The 22,908-nt window shown below is 35.4% G+C and overlaps 1 protein-coding gene across 4 annotated transcripts in view; it reads right to left on the reverse strand.

The window, feature by feature from the left end:
• Positions 1-3,848: 3,848 nt before the first annotated feature.
• Positions 3,849-22,908, reverse strand: part of BRD10 (bromodomain containing 10) — a 104,638-nt gene continuing 85,578 nt past the window's right edge. For 2 of the 4 annotated variants that reach the window (XM_060014727.1, XM_060014726.1), the window contains exons 5-7: positions 14,748-14,863; positions 10,146-10,336; positions 3,849-9,017 (exon numbers count right to left, since the gene is read on the reverse strand). In XM_060014727.1, coding sequence (XP_059870710.1) covers positions 5,374-9,017; positions 10,146-10,336; positions 14,748-14,863 — 3,951 coding nt within the window. In that variant the 3' untranslated portion in view covers positions 3,849-5,373. The remainder of the gene's footprint in view (positions 9,018-10,145; positions 10,337-14,747; positions 14,864-22,908) is intronic. The other 2 variants (XM_060014725.1, XM_060014728.1) reach the window with 2 other exon arrangements.

Raw genomic sequence — 22,908 nt, forward strand, 5'->3', positions numbered from 1 at the left:
AACACTATGGATGTTCCTTAAAAAACCTAAATAGAATTACTATATGCCCCAGCAATCCCACTACTGGGCATACACCCAGAGAAAACCATAATTCAAAAAGACACATGCACCCCAATGTTCATTGCAGCACTATTTACAATAGTCAGGTCATGGAAGCCACCTAAATGCCCATTGACAGACGAATGGATAAAGATGTGGTACATATATACAATGGAATATTACTCAGCCATAAAAAGGAACGCAATTGGGTCATTTGTAGAGATGTGGATGGACCCAAAGACTGTCATACAGAGTGAAGTCGGTCAGAAAGAGAAAAACAAATATCATATATTAACGCATATACGTGGAACCTAGAAAAATGGTACAGATGAACTGGTTTGCAGGGCAGAAATAGAGACACAGATGTAGAGAACAAATGTATGGACACCAAGGGGGTAAAGCGGGGTGGGGGGAGGGGGGTGGGATGAATTGGGAGATTGGGATAGACATGTATACACTAATATGTATAAAATGGATGACTAGTAAGAAACTGCTGTACAAAAAAATAAAGTAAAATTAAAAAAAAACTGATACTTCTTCAGAAGTTTGTATTTTCATATGGTTTTCCACCGATATGCTCATAGTGGATGAACCAACAGAATGTTCCAACATTCCAGGTGCTAAAAGATTGCTATGAGAACCATCTTTCCCCTTTGCAGTTGCAAATAAATTCTTTTTTTAAAAAACAAAACAAAAAAACCCCAAAACAAGAACCCCACCAAAAACAAAACCCCAAACAAAATTGAAAAAAACATCACCCCCAAATGAACCTATTAGTATTTTCATTAGTTTAGCACTAAACTCATAGATTAATTTAGGGGAGATAACACTTTGTTCATGATATTTTGTTGCTTAAATGTTTCTAAATTTTATAGTCAAAAAGCTTTTCCTTTAAAAATCCCCTTTCTCTATCCTTTCCAATCTAAATAGTGTCCATCTTTTTTCCCCCCTTAACCTCTCTGTTGCTACCATTACTGCCAGGTGACAGGTCTTCACACCACCTGCTCAACTCACCGAGTAATCAATTGGCCTCCCTGTCTCTAGTCAGGTGAATGATCGCAGCTACTATTTATTAACATTTACTATGTGGCAGGCATTATCTTATCTAATTCTCATAGCAATCCTGAATGGTAGTCCTAGGTGGTACTTTAATAATCTTCACCTTACATGTGAATGTCACTTTTGCTTCCAGTCCTCTTAACCCGTAATATTCTATTCAAACCCAGTTGCTCTGTTCCTTATATGTTCCTTGTGCTTCTCTTTTTTAAGAACTTGAGGTACAATTGACATATAACCACAATAAGTTAACATTCACCACACAGAGTTACAATTTTTTCTTCTTGTGATGAGAACTTTTAAGATCTACTCTCTTAGCAACTTTCAAATATACAATAGAGTATTGTTAACTTCCTTGTGATATTGTGAGACTGAGTCTCTGCAGGCTTGGTTCTAAACATACTTTGTCCCGTCACAAACGCCACCTTGTGTTTGAAACCTCTGGCACCTCCCTACTAAACTCTTAGTTCTTTATTCCTCTGACATTTACTTTTAGCTTGTTATATTCTTTTGATTTTTTGTTGAGGACCGGGAAGGGATCTTACTTATCTATGCTGTTCCTACAACATCTTTTGTACTATATGGTTCTCAATAAATGTGTAGAATGAATTTATACAACTCTCTGATTTTATGTTGATAATTATGCTTTTGAGTTCATGTTGATAACTGCATTAAGAATGATATTAAAGATTACATACAGAAGAACACACAGTTTTGGTTCTGCAGAACCAAAACACTGTAGATTTTTTTCACAGTTTGTCTCCAAGTTAAACTATAAGAACCTGAACCATGCCATGCCCTTCAGCTTTCTTGTTAATAAACAAGCAAGCATCAAGCACCATGGTGTGCATAGTAAGTGGTTTTTGAACAAATGAAGAAAAATACCTGGGGCAGATGACAGCATTATAGTGACAATGAGGCTCCAGGTTCAGGTGTTGGCAATACAACCTCTGGAAAGAACTTAAAGTGAGTTATGTATCATCTCTATGTTACAGTACAGTATAACTTTGAATAACTAAACTCCCCATCAAATTTCTTAGATCACTTTCAGATCCTGCCATCTTCTCAAGCTTTTAATATTAAGTATTTCTAAATTCATTCTAAGTCAATGATATAGTAGATCAAACAAACATTTCCATTTATCTTAGTGTATATTATAGCCATCGCTGCTTTGATCATAAAACTATTGATGTCAATTATTTATTAAATATATCAATAAAATTGGAATCTTGGAATGAAAGCAGGAATCTAAGCAGCCACTTAGTATTTTATATATATATATATATATATAAAATCACAAAGGAAAGTTTTTTTGGTAGGAAAAGTCATAGGGAATGAGAGAAAAGAGCTAACACATGAGAAGGAGGTATGTTATTTCAGCATGTTTTATCTTAGCATTTAAAATGATATTGAATACTGACATCCAAATGGCCTACTAATTCTATACTAAGGGTAGAAACACCCTTCCAGGACCATGAAGTCTTTCAGGTAGCATTGTGGTGACTTTTCTTCCTTTACATGAATGCTTTAATAGATGACCTTTAAGAATACTTAAAAACACTGAACACAAAGAACTGAGGAATTTGACTTTGTACTCTCTGGCCAAGATCCCAGAAATCCACATGACCTTCCAACTGGAGGCAAAGGAAAAGGAATTTGACTTTTTGATTATATAATCCATTAATTTAGTCAAACTTCTAGTAAAAATGGGGCATTATTTTTTTTAAAAGTAAACTAGACCTTAAATAATATAAGAAGCTAACTAGATTCCTCACTCATTCAACAAATACATATTGAATATCTACTATGTGCCAGTTGCTAGGGTGACAATGATGAAGATGACTGACAAGGTCTCTCTCTTTTAAAAAATGACAGGCATTAAATAATTGCATACAGATCATTTTATTACAGTTGTGAAGGAGTACTATGCATTTCTCACACTATGACCTCAATCTCTGAGTGACTGCAATAGCATGATGCTGGCTGGGGTAAGGAGCGGGAGTTATGTAATATGTAATGAGAACCTGAAATGAAACATTAAATTAAAGGGAACATCTGGGAAGATCTTGAGGTCTTGAACTTTCTAGGAACTAAAAGAAAGCTAGAGTACAGAAAGCAAAGGGGAGAGTCAATTGAAATGAAGCTGAAGAGGTAAGCAGGAACAGACTGAAGAGCCTTTTAGGCTCTAAAAGCCTAAACGGGGAGCAGGGACTTTAAGGTTCACCAGATCACACAGAGCTTTGAAAGTCATATTAGGATTCTGATTTAGGAGTCAGAAAAGAATTAGTGGTTAATAAGTGAGGGGCCTTCACTGGGAATAAAGTGTGTCATAAGTAATTCGGTAAATTCGTTTCTGGAAGTGGTGTAGAGAATTGTTTTCAGACAAAAGATGAATAGTTTTAGGTTGTTTTGTTTTAAAAAATTGAGTAGGTAAATACATTCATTTATTGTGCACTGTGTATGTACAATGCAATGTACTTCAAACATCACCCACTTCCCCCTGAAATCCAAGGTTTCTAAACTGACAAGGAAAGGGGGAAGGTGACTACAGAGTGAAGCATAGACATGATCAGCAAAGGTACTGTCTTAGAGTATAAATCTAGGCTTTTGAGAGCCTTTAGCAACTTTCCAGGAATACCCTCACTGCCCTCTTCAACTAATAAACTTCAATGTAGTTTCAAAAGAAGTCTTTAGGCCTACTCTTCAACCCTAGACTACAACTCCATGTGATCAGGTTTAATAGTATCATTATAAATAGGATGTGGATGAGTTTACAATCAGTATCCCAAAAAAGATAATGGATATAAACATCAAGTAAGTATAAAATCTACCTTTTATTTAAAATGAGGCAAATTCTGAAATACCATAAAGTTGAACCCCAAGAATAAGCTGGTCCATATAAACATTGCTTTACAATGGAATTTAAGTAACTGCTCTGTAATTGAAAAATACACACAAAAAGAGAGTACTTATAAATAATTGAAAGTGTTCACATTCATTTGTCATTCTAAACAAACAAAAAAAATTCACGTTTTTAAATATCATTTTGGAAAATCAGTCAACTATGAACCAACCCCTCAATGTAAAAATAAATGTATTGGGGGAAACTAGGTGAAGGGTACCCCAAGCCTCTCTGTACTATCATTGCAACTTCCTGTAAATCTAAAATTATTTAAAAATAAAAAGTTAAAAAAACATATTTGGGATGTATAAACACAGACCAAACACACTGGCCTTTAAGATTACTTATTTTGATCAATGTAGAATCTGGTGGTGGATTAAGAGAAAAAAGTTAAAACAATGAAATCTAGAGTGAAATTTTAAAGCAGAAGTAATGTAAAGTTATGCAGAAATGATTTTAAGCATTAGGTTCAAATACTGGCTATACCACCAACTAGCTGAGTGACCTAGGGCACATCATTTAAGCTCTCAAGAGTACTGTGAAAGTCAAATGAGATATGTGGAAGTAAAGTTTATAAATTCTAAAGCCTTGTACAAATGCTATTATTAATTCAAATTTCCTAGCCTAAATTCCTTTTTGTAAAGATCTGTCCTCATCTTCTATCATGTAGTCTTTCAATGGAACAAGAACGCACTTTAAAAATGGTATTCAAACAAGGAAATACAGCAACTCAGTTTATTACATGCAGATTCTTCTGCATTGATGCTAACAGTTCACTGGTCCAAAATTACTAAAATACTTAAAAAACTATACATTATGTAAACAAAACATAAATAAGACAGCATAGTTCTTTGTACATATAGTTTAGTAGAGGTTGTTAAGGATTTAGGAATATGTACAATTTTACACAATGGACTGCATTTTCACAATGCATAAATATATATATATATTTTTTTTTTTCTTACAGAAACAAAAATAAGATTCCACTAAAGACACAGAATACCATATTGTAGAGCCACGCCGCAACAGTCCAAATTCAAGAAGAAACATGTCAATGCAAGTGTGCAAAAGCCTAGCTTACTCCAAACTAGTCAAATTTGACTTTGTTCAATTCATGTTATATAGACAGGTTAAGTCCTGTCTATTTTAAACAAATAAGCTTTGAAAACATACTCATATCAATGAGTGAAATGGAACAGATTTTTCCCTCCCCAAGAAAAACAAAGCCTTGTTGCAAGCTAATGAAAAGATACATTAAAACACACATACACACACACACAAACTATGTATGTTTTCAACAGTATAATAAAGTTAAAATTTTTATGGGAGTCAAAACAATGCCCCATTATTTAAAAACTGGCTCGTTTAGTCTAAATTCAAGATGCAGCTGTGTCAGGCTTCTCTAAGCCAGATGACTGAAAAGCAGGGAAGACAGAGGCAGGATTTCGACTGGCAGATACAACAATTTGAGAGAGTGATGAAGAGAGTGAAGAAACCTTAGATGATGGAGTATTTATGGTATTCAAAATGGCTCCTTCTGGGCTGACCAACAATTTTTTGACTGATGTATCCAAATGAAATACTGAAGTGCTACTCGGCAGTGAAGGATTACTAGAGCAAATGGCAGAAACCAAAGATGTCTTAGCCAAAAGAGTAGCTGGAGGAGACTTAATTACTGAAGTCAATGACACTGTTGGTGCAGGAGGTGGTACAGAAACTTCAGCAGCTGGGTTTATGATCTGTGGTGCTGCATGTACTGTGGGTAGAGAACTTGCATTCCCAAGAGAGTTTACAATTTTTGTAGAGCTTCTTAGAGAATGTTTCACAGGTTGCCCACTTAAAGAATTATTTGATGCTAGCGTGATCTTCTGGGCCAGGTTATCTACCGGTGTAGGCTGAATGCCTTGGCCACTGTTAAGAACTAAGGGAGGTCCGTATTTTGGATTAGTGGATATAAGGAGAACATGGCTGCCAGCTCCAAGACCTTGTGGTGGAACAATAAAGCGGGTTCCGTTAATCATGATTTGTGTGCCAGGTGCCAAAGGCGTACTGGTATTGATGACTATTTTTTGCTGAATACAAGGCTCACTGAACTGGCCCCCTGCCACACTAGTTACATTTGATGGTGCTGCACCAGTGTGAACGGCAGTGCCAGCTGGAGCAGAACTGTAACTGGGGGTTGATTTTACGAAAGCAGGGGACAGTTGCTGGTTTGGCAGAGAAGCAAAATTGGAAATGTTAATTATTTTACCTGGATTCGGTGAAAGGGATGGAAATTCAGTTTGAGGTTTATTTGTGTTTATACTTGTTGGCACTGTAGTTGAAACCCCTGGTGACTGAAACTGGACGGAAGTCCAAGATTGTCTTTTAGAAAGAGATACAGAACGTGTGGCTCCTGGTACTGTTGCGGCTTGTGGAACTGTGTTGATTATTTTAGGGGATACAGTCACAGATGTAGGCAAGGCAACTGTAACAGGGATTTGCAAAGCTGATGTCAGACATTTAGGAGACACTGTTGGTTGTGTATTTGAAATCAGAACAGATGATGCAAGATGTCCTGTTTTCACAGTTGATATAGCCACAGTGTTTCCGAGATTTGACGTGCAAAGTCTATTTGACAAAATAGGCATAATTCTTGAAGAGGTATCATTTCCACTGACTAAAACAGGAGGTCGTGTCCCAACTGAGGCAGAGGTTGAGGTCACTGAAAGAGAACCCAAAGATACATTTGCTCCTGTTACTGAAAACATGTTTACTGTTCTTGAAGCAGAAACCACTGATTCATTAACAGGAGTAATATTTTGACTCACAAAATTTGAGCTTACTGGAATTGAATTACCAATTGTTGACAGCGGCAAAACATAGCCCTTGGTACTTTTTTCTTCTCCTTTTGGGGTTACATTTTGCAATAGGTTAATTGATGGTATAGCTGGCACACTGCCTGAAGTATTTACAATTGCTTGGCCTATGTTTAGCCCAATTTTCACATCTTTTATCTGAGACACAGTTGGTGACGAATTTATTTTTATTGGTGCTCCCACTGTAGATGGAATTAGTACTATCTGGGGCTGCTCTGGAGCCTTAACATATGTTTTACTCAAGGGAGGAGGAAGAATTTGTTTTAATGGTTCTGCCACAATAGTTGGGGTTGAAGTGCCACTGGGAATTGCAGCATTAATAAAAACTAATTTCTGGGCAGGAACACTTGCAGATGTTGGTGCAGGTGCCACATTAATTGCAGTTCCACTGCCAGAAGAAAGAATAGATGGGGCTGACACCAGCATAAGTTTCTGAACTGGAGTCCCACTGACCATATCTTCATTTGTTGCTGCTGTTGCTTCTGATCTTGTAACAGGGTAACTTTTTGTGACATAATCTACTTGTTGCTGTTTAGCTGGTGTATGAATAACATTTGCACTGGTTTGTCCAAAATTTCCTGTTGATATGCTAATTACGCTTACTGAACTATTTGCTGTTGATGGTAGGAGAGTGCTAGAAGAAACAGAAGACTTTAAGGGAGAGGAGGGCATGTGTGAAGTTTTATCTATCATGTGCCCCAAATTACTACTGCAGGAAGGTTGGCTTAATGTAAATTTAAGATTTTTCCCCGTGGATGGATTAAAGCCAGCTGGAATGGAAACAGAAGTAGGTGCTTGGCCAAAAGGTGGGAGACTAGATGTAGCAGTTGTTCCAGCTACTGGCGAAAAAGCAGAGGATGATGAAGTTGCTGATTTTGGCACTAGAAATGCCTGAAGCTGAGGAGCAAAAGTAAAAACTGAACTTGAAGATAAACTATTGGATGAATTTTGATCTGGATTGGTCTGTACTTTTACAACTCCAGTGTTCCCACCTCGTGTCCTAACAAGAATTGACTGTGAATCTCTTATGCATACAGTTTTCAGTTCTTGCTTTGCTTCAGAAGAATCAGCAGTTTGTTGTGCAAAACAGTTGAGGGAACTACTGGGATTTGTAGATCCATTTAGTGTTGTTGCTGATAACTGAGGCTGAACTGTTGAGGAAATGGTGGGTGAAGCAATGGGCTGGGGGAATGCGGCTGCTGAAACTGCATTCTTGACTTTTCCTGCCTCACTCTGGCTAGTCTTAACTGGTGGTGTTAATAAATTACTTATGGAGGTTACAGGTGTCAAAGGCTGTGGTCTAGCATTACTCACATTTGACAAAGGTGTAACTGTCTTGTTGAAAGCTGTATTAGGTAGTTGGGTAGAAACAGTTCCTGTTGGGTTGACAAGAACTGATGCTAAAGAAGAGTTTACATTTGCTGTCTGTGGGAAAGATGAACCATGTCGTTCTGTACCTTTTTGTTGAAGTGGTGGTACTTCTTTTGCAACTGCTTTCCCTTCCTTGTGCTGAATTACAAAATTCTTAGGCAGAATGAGAACCTGCTGCATGATTTTTTCTCCTGTTTTAGGATCCAGCATAGGTTGCATCTGAATCTTTACAGAGCTGTTATGAAGATCTATGGGCAACCACTGGCCACAGGGCATTTTGTACACCATCTGTAAAGGACCTTTTGTACTGGTATGGCAGGTCAATGCTGGCTTTATGGGGCTTGCTTCTGGAGGAGATATAACTGGCTTTTCCACAGCAGGAGCACTTCTACCTGTGGAAGGGGGCAGTTGATTTGTTAAGGTCACTTTGTTCCCAATATTCTTTGCAAGCAAGGCCTGAATAGGTTTGGTCCCTTTCTGGAGAGTAGACACTGGTGTTGAATCCAATGAGGCAAATGACTCTGGAAACAGTGGCTCTGTATGCTTTGATTCATTCAAACAGTCAATTTGCATATCACCTTCTACAGTCTCAACTGTTGTCTCATTTGTGCTTAACTTTGTTTTCTTCCTTGGGGAAAGCTCTTTTGTGCTATCATCCAGATAATTAGTTTGTTTGGACTGCCGTTTAAGTGTTTTAGGCAGTGTCTTAGGTACATCTTTAGAAGGCAATTCTTTTTTCAGCAACTTGCTTCTGGCCATAGGTAAATCTATTTCTGACAATTTCATATCATCTGAAAATTATAAAACAAGCATTTTGTTTATATAAAACAGCAACTGAATAGCAATGGTAAGACCAATTATAAAAAAGAAAGTCAATCTTTGAACAAGCAATTTATTAAGAAACCTGCAGGGCGATTCAAAAGTCTCAGTACCACTGATGGAAATTAAGGTAAGGTGAGCTTTAACATGGTAATCCTGACATTGTAACCATTCCGAAGAACAACGTATTATTAATAAGGAAATTATTTTTGATCAAATTCTGCTGCCAATACAAGTGTAAAAGGAAAGTTTACATCTTTTAAAGAGATACTCAAGCCAGCAATTAGGACTCAGGATTTAGATTTGGAAAGGAATCTAGTCTAGTGCTCTCCTTCTAGATAGGGAAACCTTCATATCAAAGAGAGATGGTTCTCCATATTTTCTATTTTTAGAGAGAGACTCTACGGAATAAAAAATGTCCAGCTTTTTCTGGTGTTTAATTATTCCTACAGTAAAAAATTTATGTTCATATCTGATCAAACTGGGTTGATGAGAAGTTACTCTTTTTCAATTCACCAGACATGGAAAACAATAGGTTAATACATTTCTAACCAAAAATTTTTATACCTCTTAGATAACTAAAGAAAGCTATTTAACTAGATTTATAGAATAAAATAATCTGATAAATTGAAATGAATTACAGATCATCTAATCCAGCCTCCTTATAAGAATGAGGTGTCCACTCTGGTCTTATTAGGCCATCAACCTTGATCATTCCTCATAAAAAAAAAAAAATCTTCACAATTATCAGGGACTTGACAAGTTCCATTTAAAGCAAACATCAGAAATAGTGCTTCAAAATTAATAATAATAAAAAGAAGAGGCTAAACCTATTTCAAAGGGACGCATATCAATGATGTGTGGTCTGTAATGAGCAATAACATGCCTACAGTTTGGAGTCAGGCACTGACTCCAGAAACTCCTAGAACAGTAATAATGACTCCAAAGAACCTTTAATAAGACATTAGTACACCTTCAAACATAACAGATTTTCCCAATCAATGAACTTCATTAACCAGATTATCCTTTATCTCCACAAAAGATACTAAAATTTCTCTTTGTGCTTTTAGTGTTGTTTTAAAGAAAGTTTTAATGCCTACCTGAATCAAAATGATCCTTCTCCAGGATATCTAGAGGTTCTGTGGTGTCTATAGACTTGCTACTGAGTTCTACTTTTGGAGATTCTTTTCCAGGATCTCCTTCACCTTCTTCAGCAGTCCACAGTTCTCCAGTAAATTTATCGTGATCAGGCTGTCTTCTGAAATCATCATAGTCTTTTTTTAGGCGACTCCTGAAGAAAAATATTCGACACAACAAACAATACATACGTATTGAACTCTTGGAAGCTAAAGTATCTTCTAACATTTTAAGCTATATTTTAGTATTTTCAATTAAGTCACTAAACCTATGTTTTAACCAAGTGTGTCTAAGATGCCAATGACTATTGTTCAAGAAGACAAAACACAGGGTGTAGGCATAAGAAACTTAAAAAAATATATGTGCAATTTCAGAATAAAGTGTTCGAACATATACCTATTTGTCTTTCTAAAGGCTGCTGTTAGACCTATTAAATGAGAAAAAGGTAATTTTTTTTCTAGCTGCACTGATAGAAATAGATTTGAGATAGTCTTAAAACTGCTGATTATAATATAGTTTAAAAGGTCATTTAAAAGGGTTAATCAAAAAGTTCTAAGAAACAGTGTGTATTATTTTTGACTGTTATACAAAGAGTAACAAACAAAAACAATCCATCACTTAATCCTGAGAGCGATCATACCTAAACCTTTGGGTCTCACTAGAAATTATTTTTTTAAATTAAGCATAGGGAAACAAAGCTGAAAAGTGATCTTTCAGAGATCCTTTTCACATAAAAACATAATACGTATGTTTCTATAACACTAAGAGAGATAGAAACATTTCCAAATGATTACATGATATTTTAGAGATCCTTTATTATTCATTTGCTTTCAACTGAGTTTCTCTATTTTACTTTTACTCTTTGTTTATTTTTGTTTTTTTAAAAAAAATCTGAACATACATTCTCCAATTTACTTTTGCTACAAATTCCTATCTGTGTGGGACTTCCCTGGCGGTCCAGTGGTTAGGACTTCGCCTTCCAATGCAGGGGGTGTGGGTTCGACCCCTGGTCAGGGAGCTAGGATCCCACATGCCTCGTGGCCAAAAGGTCAAAACATAAAACAGAAGCAATGTTGTAACAAATTCAATAAAGACTTTGAAAATGGTCCACATCAAAAAAAAAAAATTCCTATGTGTGCATATTGGAGTTTAAATCTCACCTCTGTCACTCAACAGTTGTAAGACTTTGGGCAAGTTCCTTAAACTTTCTAAGCATCAGTTTACTTATTTGTACAATGAGGATAATAATAGCACTTACTTCGTAGTTTGTGTGGCACACAAATATTCAACAAATGTTAGTTAATAATTACTCTCAATTTATTTATCTTTCAATTATTGCTTAAGGGTTTTATAGAGCAGATGAGGGCTGTAAGATACTAGAGTGGGTTACCAAAGGATAACTGTAAAATTAATTTCATTTTAGTAATATCTATATGGGGGTAGTATAAAGTTCCTCCCTTCTCAGTCTTCTTCTCAACTCAGCTAATGACTTTGCTCCTTATTTCAGGGAAAATGGAAGCAATCAGACAAGAACTCTCATATGCTCACACCCCGTCTGCAACTTAAGACCTGCATCTGTACTCATATTCTCCATCTTCCTGTCTAAGCTAACCCTTCCAACTTATGCATCTTCTCTCACCTAGTCAAGAATCTCACTCAACCAAACATCCCTTCCATTGTCTGAGTTCATTTTTGCCTCTCTATTCAATCATTTCCACCAGTATACAAACATGTTATTTCTCCCATTAATAAAAACAAATGACCCAACTTGACTCCAACTTGTCCTTCCAGGTGCTGCCCTATTTCTCTGCTCTACTTTTATAGAAAAACTCCAGTTCCTCACCCCTAATTCTCTTGAACAGACTCCTTAGACTTTTACCCACATCTCTATCAACACAGCTCCTCAAGGTCATCAATGATATTGCCAAATTTAACAATGAATTCTCGTCCTCATCTTCCTCAATCCATCATGAGCAGCCTCCTTTTTAAAACATCTTCTTTACCTGGTTTCTAAGACACCACTCTTGGTTATGCTCCTGCCTTGCTGAATACTCCTTCTCAGTCATTTCTGCTGAGTCCTGCCATCTCCATCACCTCTAACTGTTGGAATGTCCCAGGGTTCAGTCTCTCTTATCTATGCTCATATACTAGGTGATTTCTACCATCTCACAGCTTAAATATAATCTATATCCTGACAACCCCCAAATTTATACCTCCAGCCTGGCTTACTCCCTTTAACTGGGACTAATATGCTAAACTGCCTACTCAGTAACTCCAATTAGACATCTGAAAGGCATATCAAACTTAACATGTTGAAATCCAAACTCCTGAATCCGCCCCCTCCCCAAAACTACTTCTTTGTTTCCCCTATCTCAGCTAATGGCAATTGCATTATTCCAGTTGTTTAGATAAAAAATACTAGGCACCATCTTTTTCTCCTCATTTTTTCTGACACTCCATATGCAAGCCTTAAGGAAATTCCACCAGTCCTACTTTCAAGATCTATCCAGAATCCAAGCACTCCCTGCCGTGTGCATTGCTACTATCATGGTCCAAGCCACTATCATTTTTTGCCTGGACCGCTACTATAGTGTAACTGACTTCCCTGCCTTTATCATCATCCCACACTACACTATCTCAACAGAACAGGCAGAGCGAGTGCTTTAAAACATAAGTCAGATCATGTACTTCCTCTGTTTAAAGCTCTTCAATGGCTTCTCATCTCAGAGTAAAAGCCAAAATCCTTAAACACGTAGGCTACCTTTCCCTATACTTCTCTGACTCTTGACTCTTACCACTTTCCTCCTCACTCACTCGGCTCTGGTTATTCTTGCCCCTTTGCATTTCCTATAAATGTCAATCATGCTTTTAACCTTAAGGCTTCTATATCTTCTTTTCTCTTAGATATTCTCTAAGAGAATATCTCTAGATATATTCTCTTAGAGAATATATTCTCTATTCTAGATATTCTATCTCTATTCTAGATATTCTCTAGATATTCTCTATCTAGATATTCTCTAGATAGATATTCTCTATCTAGATATTCTCTAGATATTCTCTATTCTCTTAGATATTTCTCTTAAGATATTCTCTTAGATATCTCTCCCCTATTTCCTTCTGGTCTCTTTTCAAACATCAACTCATCAGGGAAGCATTCTCCAACACCCTGGTAAATGACCAATCATTATTATCCCATCCAAACTAAGCATTTGTTCCCCTTAACCTGCTTCATTTTTCTTCCCAGCACTTATCACCATCTGACATTTGAGTTTGTCTGTCTGAATAGATTTATAACTAGTAAGGAAATTGAATCAATAATCAAAAAAATCTCTAAACATTTCTCCAAAGATATATAAATTGCCATAAGCACATGAAAAAACACTCAATCTCACTAATCATTAGGGAAATGCAAATCCAAACTACAATGATATACCACCTCATATTCATTAGGATGGCAATTAAAAAAAATAAAATAGCAAATGTTGGTGAGGATGTGGAGAAGCTGGAACTCTTGTAACTGTTGGTGGGAATGTAACATTATACGGTCACTGTAGAAAACAGTATAGTAGTTCCTCAAAAAATTAAAAATAGAATTACCATATTCTTCTTCTAGGTATACACCCCAAAATTTGAAAGCAGGGTCTTGGATATTTGTACACCCATGTTCATAGCAGCATTATTCATAATAGCTAAAACATGAAAAGCCTCTCAAATGCCCATTACAGATGAATGGATAAGCACAATGTGGTATATGCATAAAATGCAATATTATTCAGCCTTTAAAAGGAAGTAACTTCTGACATATGCTGCAATATGGATGAACCCTGTGAACATTATGCTAAGTGAAATAAAGCCAGTCACAAAAAGACAAATATTTTGTACTATATGAGGTACTTAGTCAAAATCATAGATACAGAAAGTAGAATGGTGGTTGCCATGGGATGGGGGGAAGGGGGGAATAGGGAGTTATCGTTTAAGAGGTATAGCATTTCAGTTTCACAAGATGAAGTTCTGGAGATGGATGGGGTAACAGTGACACAACATCATGAATGTATTTAATATTACTGAACAGTACACTTAAAACTAGTGAAGATGGTAAATTTTATTTGTGCATTTTACCACAATGAAAAAAAAAACTGGGGGAGAAAAAACCACACAGTATAGAGTTTTGTTTAATCAATAGTACTTTGTCGGGGTTCCCTGGTGGTGCAGTGGTTGAGAGTCTGCCTGCCGATGCAGGGGACACGGGTTCGTGCCCCGGTCTGGGAAGATCCCACATGCCACGGAGCAGCTGGGCCCGTGAGCCATGGCTGCTGAGCCTGCGCGTCTGGAGCCTGTGCTCCGCAATGGGAGAGGCCACAACAGTGAGAGGCCCGTGTACCGCAAAAAAAAAAAAAAAAAAAAGGTAATAGTACTTTGTCAGGGCTTAGGAGGTACCTTGTACACAGTAGGTACTCAAAACTATCTGAATTACAAATCAGTGGAAGACTATACTAAATGATACCAGGATACCTTCCATAATCATAAAGTAAGAGTCTTAAAAAAGATAATAAAGCTTGATTTACCTGTTCCTTTGAAAAGCTTTCATTAACTTTGGTTCCCATGGCAGCAATTCATTTAAAAGACGTATCAATGTACTATGCAATTCTTTTACAGCTTGCCTCCGATGATACCATTTGCCCTAAAAAACACAATTTTAAAAGTAAATTCCTTAGACTGAATCCAAAAGTAAACGCCAAGACTTATTTTCTGAGTAAAATACAAAACAAAATGCCAATACCCATCAAATAAGTACATATCTCTTCTTCAGAAGGTTGCAGCAAGGAGGAAAATATCCTATAATAAATCTTCTTCGATATACTTTAAAGATTCTCAATTCTACAGGAGAAATCTAAAACCCATTTAATTAAACCAAGAGATAAAAATTTTTTTTAAGTTTTTAATTGGGTCAATTATAAACACTTTTATAAATCACTAAAACACATGTAAAGATACAAACATTTATATAACTATGTAAATGACATTGCTCACTTCTGTAAAGTTTCTGTAATTTTTCCAAAACAGTGGGGGAAAAAAGAGAGAAAGCCTGAATTGTTATCCTATTCAAAAGCCATCCTAACAAACTTCCTTAGGAAATTTTACAATTATTTTATTTAAAAATGTTTCCAGCACAGAAAAGTAAACAACTGGTCACCATTTTCAGTACTATCATGCTATACTAACGGTTAATTTCTGACATGCCCTCCATTTGCTAAGTATTATCCTAAGTATTTCATTCATACTTGGAGAGAAAGAGACAGAGAGACAGACAGAGAAGGAGGGAGGAAGGGAGGGAGAGAGAGATCGAGTGAACATGAGAGTTCACGTATACTAGCAGTTATAAAAGCCCTCTAAAGTGTGTGCATTTTTAGTCTTACTTAACAAATGATGAAACTAAGGCTCAGAGAGATTAAATGACTTGTTTAAGGTTCTCTGACTTGAACCCAGATCTGCCTGTTGGTGAAGTCCAAGTTCTTTAGAACTAATTACATCACTGCCTCTTAAAAACTGTATTACATAAATTCAATCTGACACAGGTTATAAAACCTCTAGTAAAGATACATTTCATCAGCACCCATAAAATTATTTGAATACCATAGGGACAGTAAGATTACAGAAGGTATAACTTTAGGTAGCCAACCTCCCCTTCTCCACAATGTTAGTGAACACCAGCTATCCACATCACCACCACCACCATCACTATAGTCCCTTACTGTTATATAACCAAGTTGTATTTCTTTTTTACTTGGTAACAGCTTTGAGATATAATTTACATACCATTTAGTCCACTCATTTTATTTCTTTTATAACAAAAGGCACACAACTATATATGTTACAGATCATATTTAACCTGCATAAAATTAGATTTCACCCCACAGGAACTCTGAGTCAATTTGCATATAGGTAAAACATTAAGGCAGAAAAATAACTACTCCCTAGAGCAAAGCATATTCTAAAATCTGTGCATAAATTCCCCAACTTTACATATATCTAAAACTTTTCCTTTTGTCATGCAAATTTTAGACACATACAAAACTAAGTGATCAATAACAGTGCATTTCCTACTCCTGAAAATTTTGTGCTTTAAACCAACACAACGTTTATGCACATAAAAATAAACATTTCTAACTGAGGTTTTTATACTTCAGAAGGGAAATTGTTCATTAGAAGAGTAGGAAAAGGTGAGATTATATGTGCATGTGCTCATAATGAATATGGAACCTAGGCTCACTGACTAATTTTTGTGTCTTCTCAGTGGCATAACAAATTATAGTATTGTGAAAAAATTTCAAGAAAAGTAACTTTTATTTCATATAATATACTAACCTGAAGAGACTTTCCATCTTGTCAAAGGCATTCTAAAAGGACCCAACTAACAATGGGTTATACCTCAAAAGTTTATTTTTCTCAAAGAAATGTTATGAGATAGTATAAAGTGCATATTCTAACCCATGAAAACAAAACTATTAGATTATAAATAATAAAACTGAGCAAGAAATAACTTCCATCTATGGAAAGCTATTTGAGGAAGATGAAAAGGCAGGTAACAGCTACCCTAAATCCTTTTCAGAATGAGGTAAGATTTTGTTTCAATAAAAAATAGAAAATAGTAGATGGAGATTTTTCCCTTTAACAAGGCATATCAACAACATTATTTTTTTCTACATATAAACTTCTATTTGGCTCAAAAATGAAATGGTGACAGTGGAAATAAACTTTTCCTAAGCTAAAGAGAGCAGAAAGAGGTAAGGAATGAAGGTGGGGAGAGTATTCTCTTCATGGTATAACTGACTGGAAAAGCATTAAAGGATTAGGGGGCGCCAGGCATGCTGAATTCCTTATTAACTGGGAGATATATGGGGAAGAATTACAGATGCAGAGTTAACCTGGGCAGTACGGTGGCTGTGTGGATTAGTGTGGTGGTGATGGGGTAGGGATTACAGAACTGTCAGTGTTATGGGACTTTTAGGACTAGGTAGATGAAGCACGGGAAGGGGAGACTGTGTAACTGGATACTACTTAAAGCCATTTATCAACTCTGTTTGTGTCTCTACTAAATTACAACATTAATTTTTATAGGAAAGAGTTTTAAAAATATTAGGAAAATTTTACCTTTTGATTTTATTTTGGTTACTAAATTTTACTTAATCCAATGCCCAGAAAATATACTACTGAACAGGAGGGGTCATATAAATCAATCAGAGAATAGAGTCCTAACTTCCATATAACTCTGTTTTACCCACTGACCTGTTTGTAAATGTCTAAGGCCTTCAACTTTATGTATGTTTTTTGGCCTTCTTCCCCTTCTTTATACTGCATATTCTCAACTTGGGGTAGTGATGGTATGGTATCTCATTTATATTTGAAAATGCCTATCTAATCATTCTGTATTTGAAAAACAAACAAAAATTTTATTATTTTCATAACACAAATTATATAAAGTAAAGGCTGATAAAATGTTTTGACTAGAAGATACATATAAAGGATACGATGACCTCAACAAAGGGCATCCCTGTACTTGCTATGGGGTATGTGTGTCATCTATCAAAAGGGGGCATAGGTTTAAAAAAGTTCAGAATCACTGCTCCAGGACTGGTGTTTGAGGTAGTAAGGTACTTTAATTACTTGACAGTAAAAGAGAAACTCATACTGGTTCTCTCATTTATTATTTCTTTGGTCAATACAATCCAAATGGAAAGAAAATAATACGTCCCTTTCTACCTAGTGCTGGTCTCAGAGTGTCACAGTATACAATGGAACTAATGTAGAGAAGTTATGAATTTTTAAATGAAGTTAGTCAAATGGTAATAATTTGCCTTAACTTGGATCTAATATAAAAATCTATTTAAAATCAAACAAAATATTTCCTGAACTTTAAATCAGATCATTAGCAATAGCCTTCCTGACTGATCAACTTTATTTATATACACAGATAAAGGAAAAACTATCATGTTTCTTCTAGGATGAAATTATTAAAGCTAAAAGGGAACTCAGAGGACATAATTTTACAGAAGGAAAGTGTCTAAAGTAAACAGAGAACTACTTGTAGGTGGAAGAAGACTTTAGAATTCTAGATCTCCTGAATGCTAAAATCCACTTTCCTTCCACTACACAATGCCATCTCTCATGGGCTACACACAGACAATTCCTAAAGAAGAAAGAGACTGTACTGTGTAAGTTCCTATATTTACATGTAGGTATCTCTGTAATGCAAACATTAAAATCTCTAAAATTTACTTTGTTTCATTTGTTTAATTACAGTAGTACTTAAAACTATGGTGACCTTAAGTTTAAAAGTGAATTAAAAAAACAAGGAAAACAGCAAGTTCCCCATCTTCAAACACATAAGAGAGAATATGGATATAATGAAAATCAGAAAGGCTCTTACAGTTTTTATCTGCACTGATCAATACAGAATCAAAGAAAGTAGATAGAAAGATTAAGTAAATGGTTATTTATAGAACAGTGTTCTAATTGTTTCTCTAATAAAAAATACATTTAATACGCTTTACATATATAAATTTAGTGCTGACTTTTCTTTATAAACAGGTATGTGAATATGGGGATAAATGAACATTTTTTAGTATTAGAATTCTCACAATTTTAGTATTAGAATTCTCACTATTTTCACAGACAAAAATTTTTTTCTAAAATAATCCCAATGTGTTATGTGAACTTAGTAATTCAAACATTTACTGAAGGTCACTTTGAAGAGAGTAATGTATTTTTCTTTTATAAATTTACTATGAAATGTAACATAAAATAAAGTATGAATTCAAACATACACCACGGAACCAAAGGTATACAATATGGTCTAAATTTGAGGCTTACCTTTCAATACTTTCTCAGCCAATGTCCACAGCAGCTGCAGATTGCCAGCTCCCTTTCCATGAGATGCCCCACTGTCAATCACTAAGGTTTTATAACCTCATAGGGATTACTACAATAAGGAGCTTGTCTATGGCCACAAGGTAAGTCCTTTATTATATTATGCAGTTTTATAAGTTTTTGAATGTGATAGGTTAATAACCTAAGGAACCATAAGAGAAAAGAAACTTCTAAAAAACTTACAAAACTACACAATATTGTAAAATGAAAAGCTGAGTCTATGTGTGTGAAATGAGTGGGGAGGGAAACTTACCTTACAACTAAAGAAAAACTCCATTCTGCTGCAGTAATCGGGTATGACAGCACCAGCATAGTGCTGGCTGGGGTGCTGCAAGGAGAGGGAGTTGGCAATCTACTGATGCTGGGGACACTGAACATCTAGAAGGAAGAAAAGAGGAAAACAAATAAATTCCAGGTTTATTAAATGTCTCATTACCATGGATCTTTTGCACATTTTAATAAGTTCAGATGCTTTGAATATTAAACTTAGGTGAAAGTAGTTTGTTTACACAAATCATTCTGTTACTTACATAGATTTTCTTATAACATTATATCTAAACAAAATAGGTATCAACAGTTATTTGAAGAAAAGATTAACATCACATATAAATATACAAAGAATTCTTTTTTAAATTGAAAGGGTATTATTGTGAAGATGATAAAAAAGATAATTTTTATGTACAAAATATAATATATATGAAAAAGGCATCAATGCTCTTTTTCTACATGCTTTTACTTACAAATATGTTGTTACAGCACAGAAACAGGGATCATATGACAAAATATTTTTTGTTATAGGCTTGGTTCTTGTCACAGACATAAATCACATGGTGGAAAGGGATTAGATAATAATACATCATGCTTTTCAAATAAAATTCAAATAACTTTTAGAAAAGCCAAATCGATTTGTCTGCAAAGATGTCTCATTTAAAATCACTAGCAATATCCAAAGGTAGGTTACAAATAATTTAAATGCAAATGTATAAAAACACAGCACAAATCAAATTAACTATACTTAAGCATGTTAATAATCTAATTATTTGGCATTCTCCTTAGTCTAAGTAATATTAAGTGAAAAGGTAGTAAGTATTTACTTTTTTTTTTCTTACTGCTCACCTAAAGAAATTACTACTATATAAGTATATTCCTGCATATTCACAGTTTTGGGGGTAAAACACTGCATTCACCTTGTTGGTATACAGTCCCTTGAAAAAGTACTAGTTAGACAGTATAGTGAAATGTTTGCATATTAATATGGAAAAAGTTAAAGAGTATTTTCACACTGCCAGAGGCTCTAATATGAACTATCCTATCATATACTAGTATTTTCTCTTTAGGTACTCTCACCCATTTTCTCTTAAGACTAATTCAATAGAAAAGGAAAGCATTTGTACTTTATTCTAAAGATATCCTACATTGCACAGCATGTACAACATTTCCATTATATTCCATTATATTTCTAAATTAGCATTTCTAATGCTAATTAGAACTATAGTTCTAACTATAATTTCCATTATATTTCTAAATTAGCATTTAACTAGAAAGCATGAAGACAAACAACTGCAAACAACTGCATATCACTACAAGTGATAATGTTGGAAGTTTCAGGGTCATTTGACTTTGTAGAGAGGATGGACAGATCACATTCCCAGTGAGATAGTTACTATTACTGGGGAAGAAAATCTAACAATATGTATGTAACTGATGGTATGTAACCATTTTCATTCACAAAGAAGAAAAAATCCTGAACTAGAAATTAACTATTGGGTAAGTATCTGAATTTGATTCTTTTTAGTAAATAGGTGGTAACAAAGAAGTTAATAAAATTTTATCAAATCTATACCTGATATCAGAAAGGTGGGTTCTCAAGCAATTCACTGCAAAATCTAAATCACTAAGTAATGTTACATATGGTATCATCAGAGCATAAAAAGGTCCATGTAAGTGAAATTAAGACTGGGAGTATCTTAAAAGCAGAGTCAGTATCCTACTTATTTTTACTTTCTCAGGCTCCATCACAATGCCTAGCAGAGAGCAGGCCCACAGTAAGTATTCAAACTATAGAAGTAAATTTCTTAGCTTACAGAGATTTTCTACTTAGCTGCAAAAGATTTTAAAAAATTGATAGAAACGTTCCTAAAATATGTCTTCCAGATTTTCTGAGTATACAATGAATATAATTTAACTCTTGATGACTCAGATCATCATTTTGAACAAGTTATTGTTTCATATTTTAAGGCAGTGACTGCAGGGTTTACAGGGCTATAACCTATGTTCCTATATTAAGTGGTTATTGATTACTAATAGTTTTGGACTCCTAAAATCTGCTTTTGTAGGTTTTTTTCTCAATTGTCTATTAGCATTTCATGCTACTGCCACTAAATCTGCCTTAAATGGCCTTGTCCTAATTAAAAGCACCTGCTACAACTAGTTAGCATCATATCTTCATTAAAAGAAACTAGTTCCATGCAAGGATTTTTTTCTACTTTAAAGTGCTAGAGATCCAGATGTGGACTCTGGGCCTTCTATTTAGATTCCTTTTTATTCTCTGGTAGATTTGGGATTAATTTTCCTTCCATTTTTACTTTTTTTTTTTTTTTTTTGCGGTACGCGGGCCTCTCACTGTTGTGGCCTCTCCCGCTGCGGAGCACAGGCTCCAGACGCGCAGGCTCAGTGGCCATGGCTCACGGGCCCTGCAGCTCCGCGGCACGTGGGATCCTCCCGGACCGGGACACGAACCCATGTGCCCTGCATCGGCAGGCGGACTCTCAACCACTGAGCCACCAGGGAAGCCCCATTTTTACCTTTTTTACAGAGTCTGGTAAGATGGTAGGAAAGTTCTAATACTGTTCAATCTTCTCTATTTTTTGGATGGTATTTTTCCCTAGTTCACAAAAGGTTACACTACCCTATCTTTAAATTTTAGGGGCTTTCCAAAGATTTTGATATCTTCTGTAATATAAAAGAGAGAATGATGTGAAGCTCATTTTCTGGTCTTAAGCACCTCACGGATTTAAATTCAATTTTCCAGAACTCTTACCACTGAAAGGCAGTAGAGTATTAAATAGAAAATAATACAGATTTACTTGGGGCTTTGAAAAATATTTGGCATTTAGATTGTTACTTACATTTGAATAAGTGTGTGTGATATTTAATTCAAAAGAGTTTAAGGCAAATAATAAAAGCCACACTATGAAGTTCTAATTATAGAAGGAGCTGTCACCTAGTTCAATTCTTCCTTGAAGCTCACTCCATGCTGGGAACACGCAATATGAATTCTCTGGCTGATGTAAAAATACGAAACAACAGTTTTCCCTTTTAATTGGAACTTTTATTAGAAGAAAAGAGGTGTTCAAATATTGTTTTTAAGAAAGTTTCCCTGATGGGATACAGACTATGCCACATTGCAGTAAGTTGAAACAGTGAGCACTATTAACAAGAGTTAAAATCCAGTTCTTAGTTGAGCAGAGTAGTTATTAAATGTCAAAAAGAATGCCCCAAAGCAAGACTTACCGTAAATAAATTAGGATAATGCATTTTCAGATAATTCAGTGACTACAGTCAATTGAAGTTTTGTCTTACCAGACAGCTATTGTTCTGGTTCACGTTTCCTGTCATCTAGTTCTCTTTTCTTACTATTATTTTGAACAGTCAGTTAATATTTGATTCTTCGTAAAATCCATAAAGTCCCACTCCCAGATAATATATTAACATGTCAATAAGGGAAGTAAAGCAAGTGTCTAGAGTGTCTGGTGATCTCTGAATTAAAAAAATGGCTTGAAAATAAAAGATTAAGTC

The sequence above is a fragment of the Delphinus delphis genome, chromosome 6, assembly GCF_949987515.2.
Source record: "Delphinus delphis chromosome 6, mDelDel1.2, whole genome shotgun sequence".
Lineage (NCBI taxonomy): Eukaryota > Metazoa > Chordata > Mammalia > Artiodactyla > Delphinidae > Delphinus > Delphinus delphis.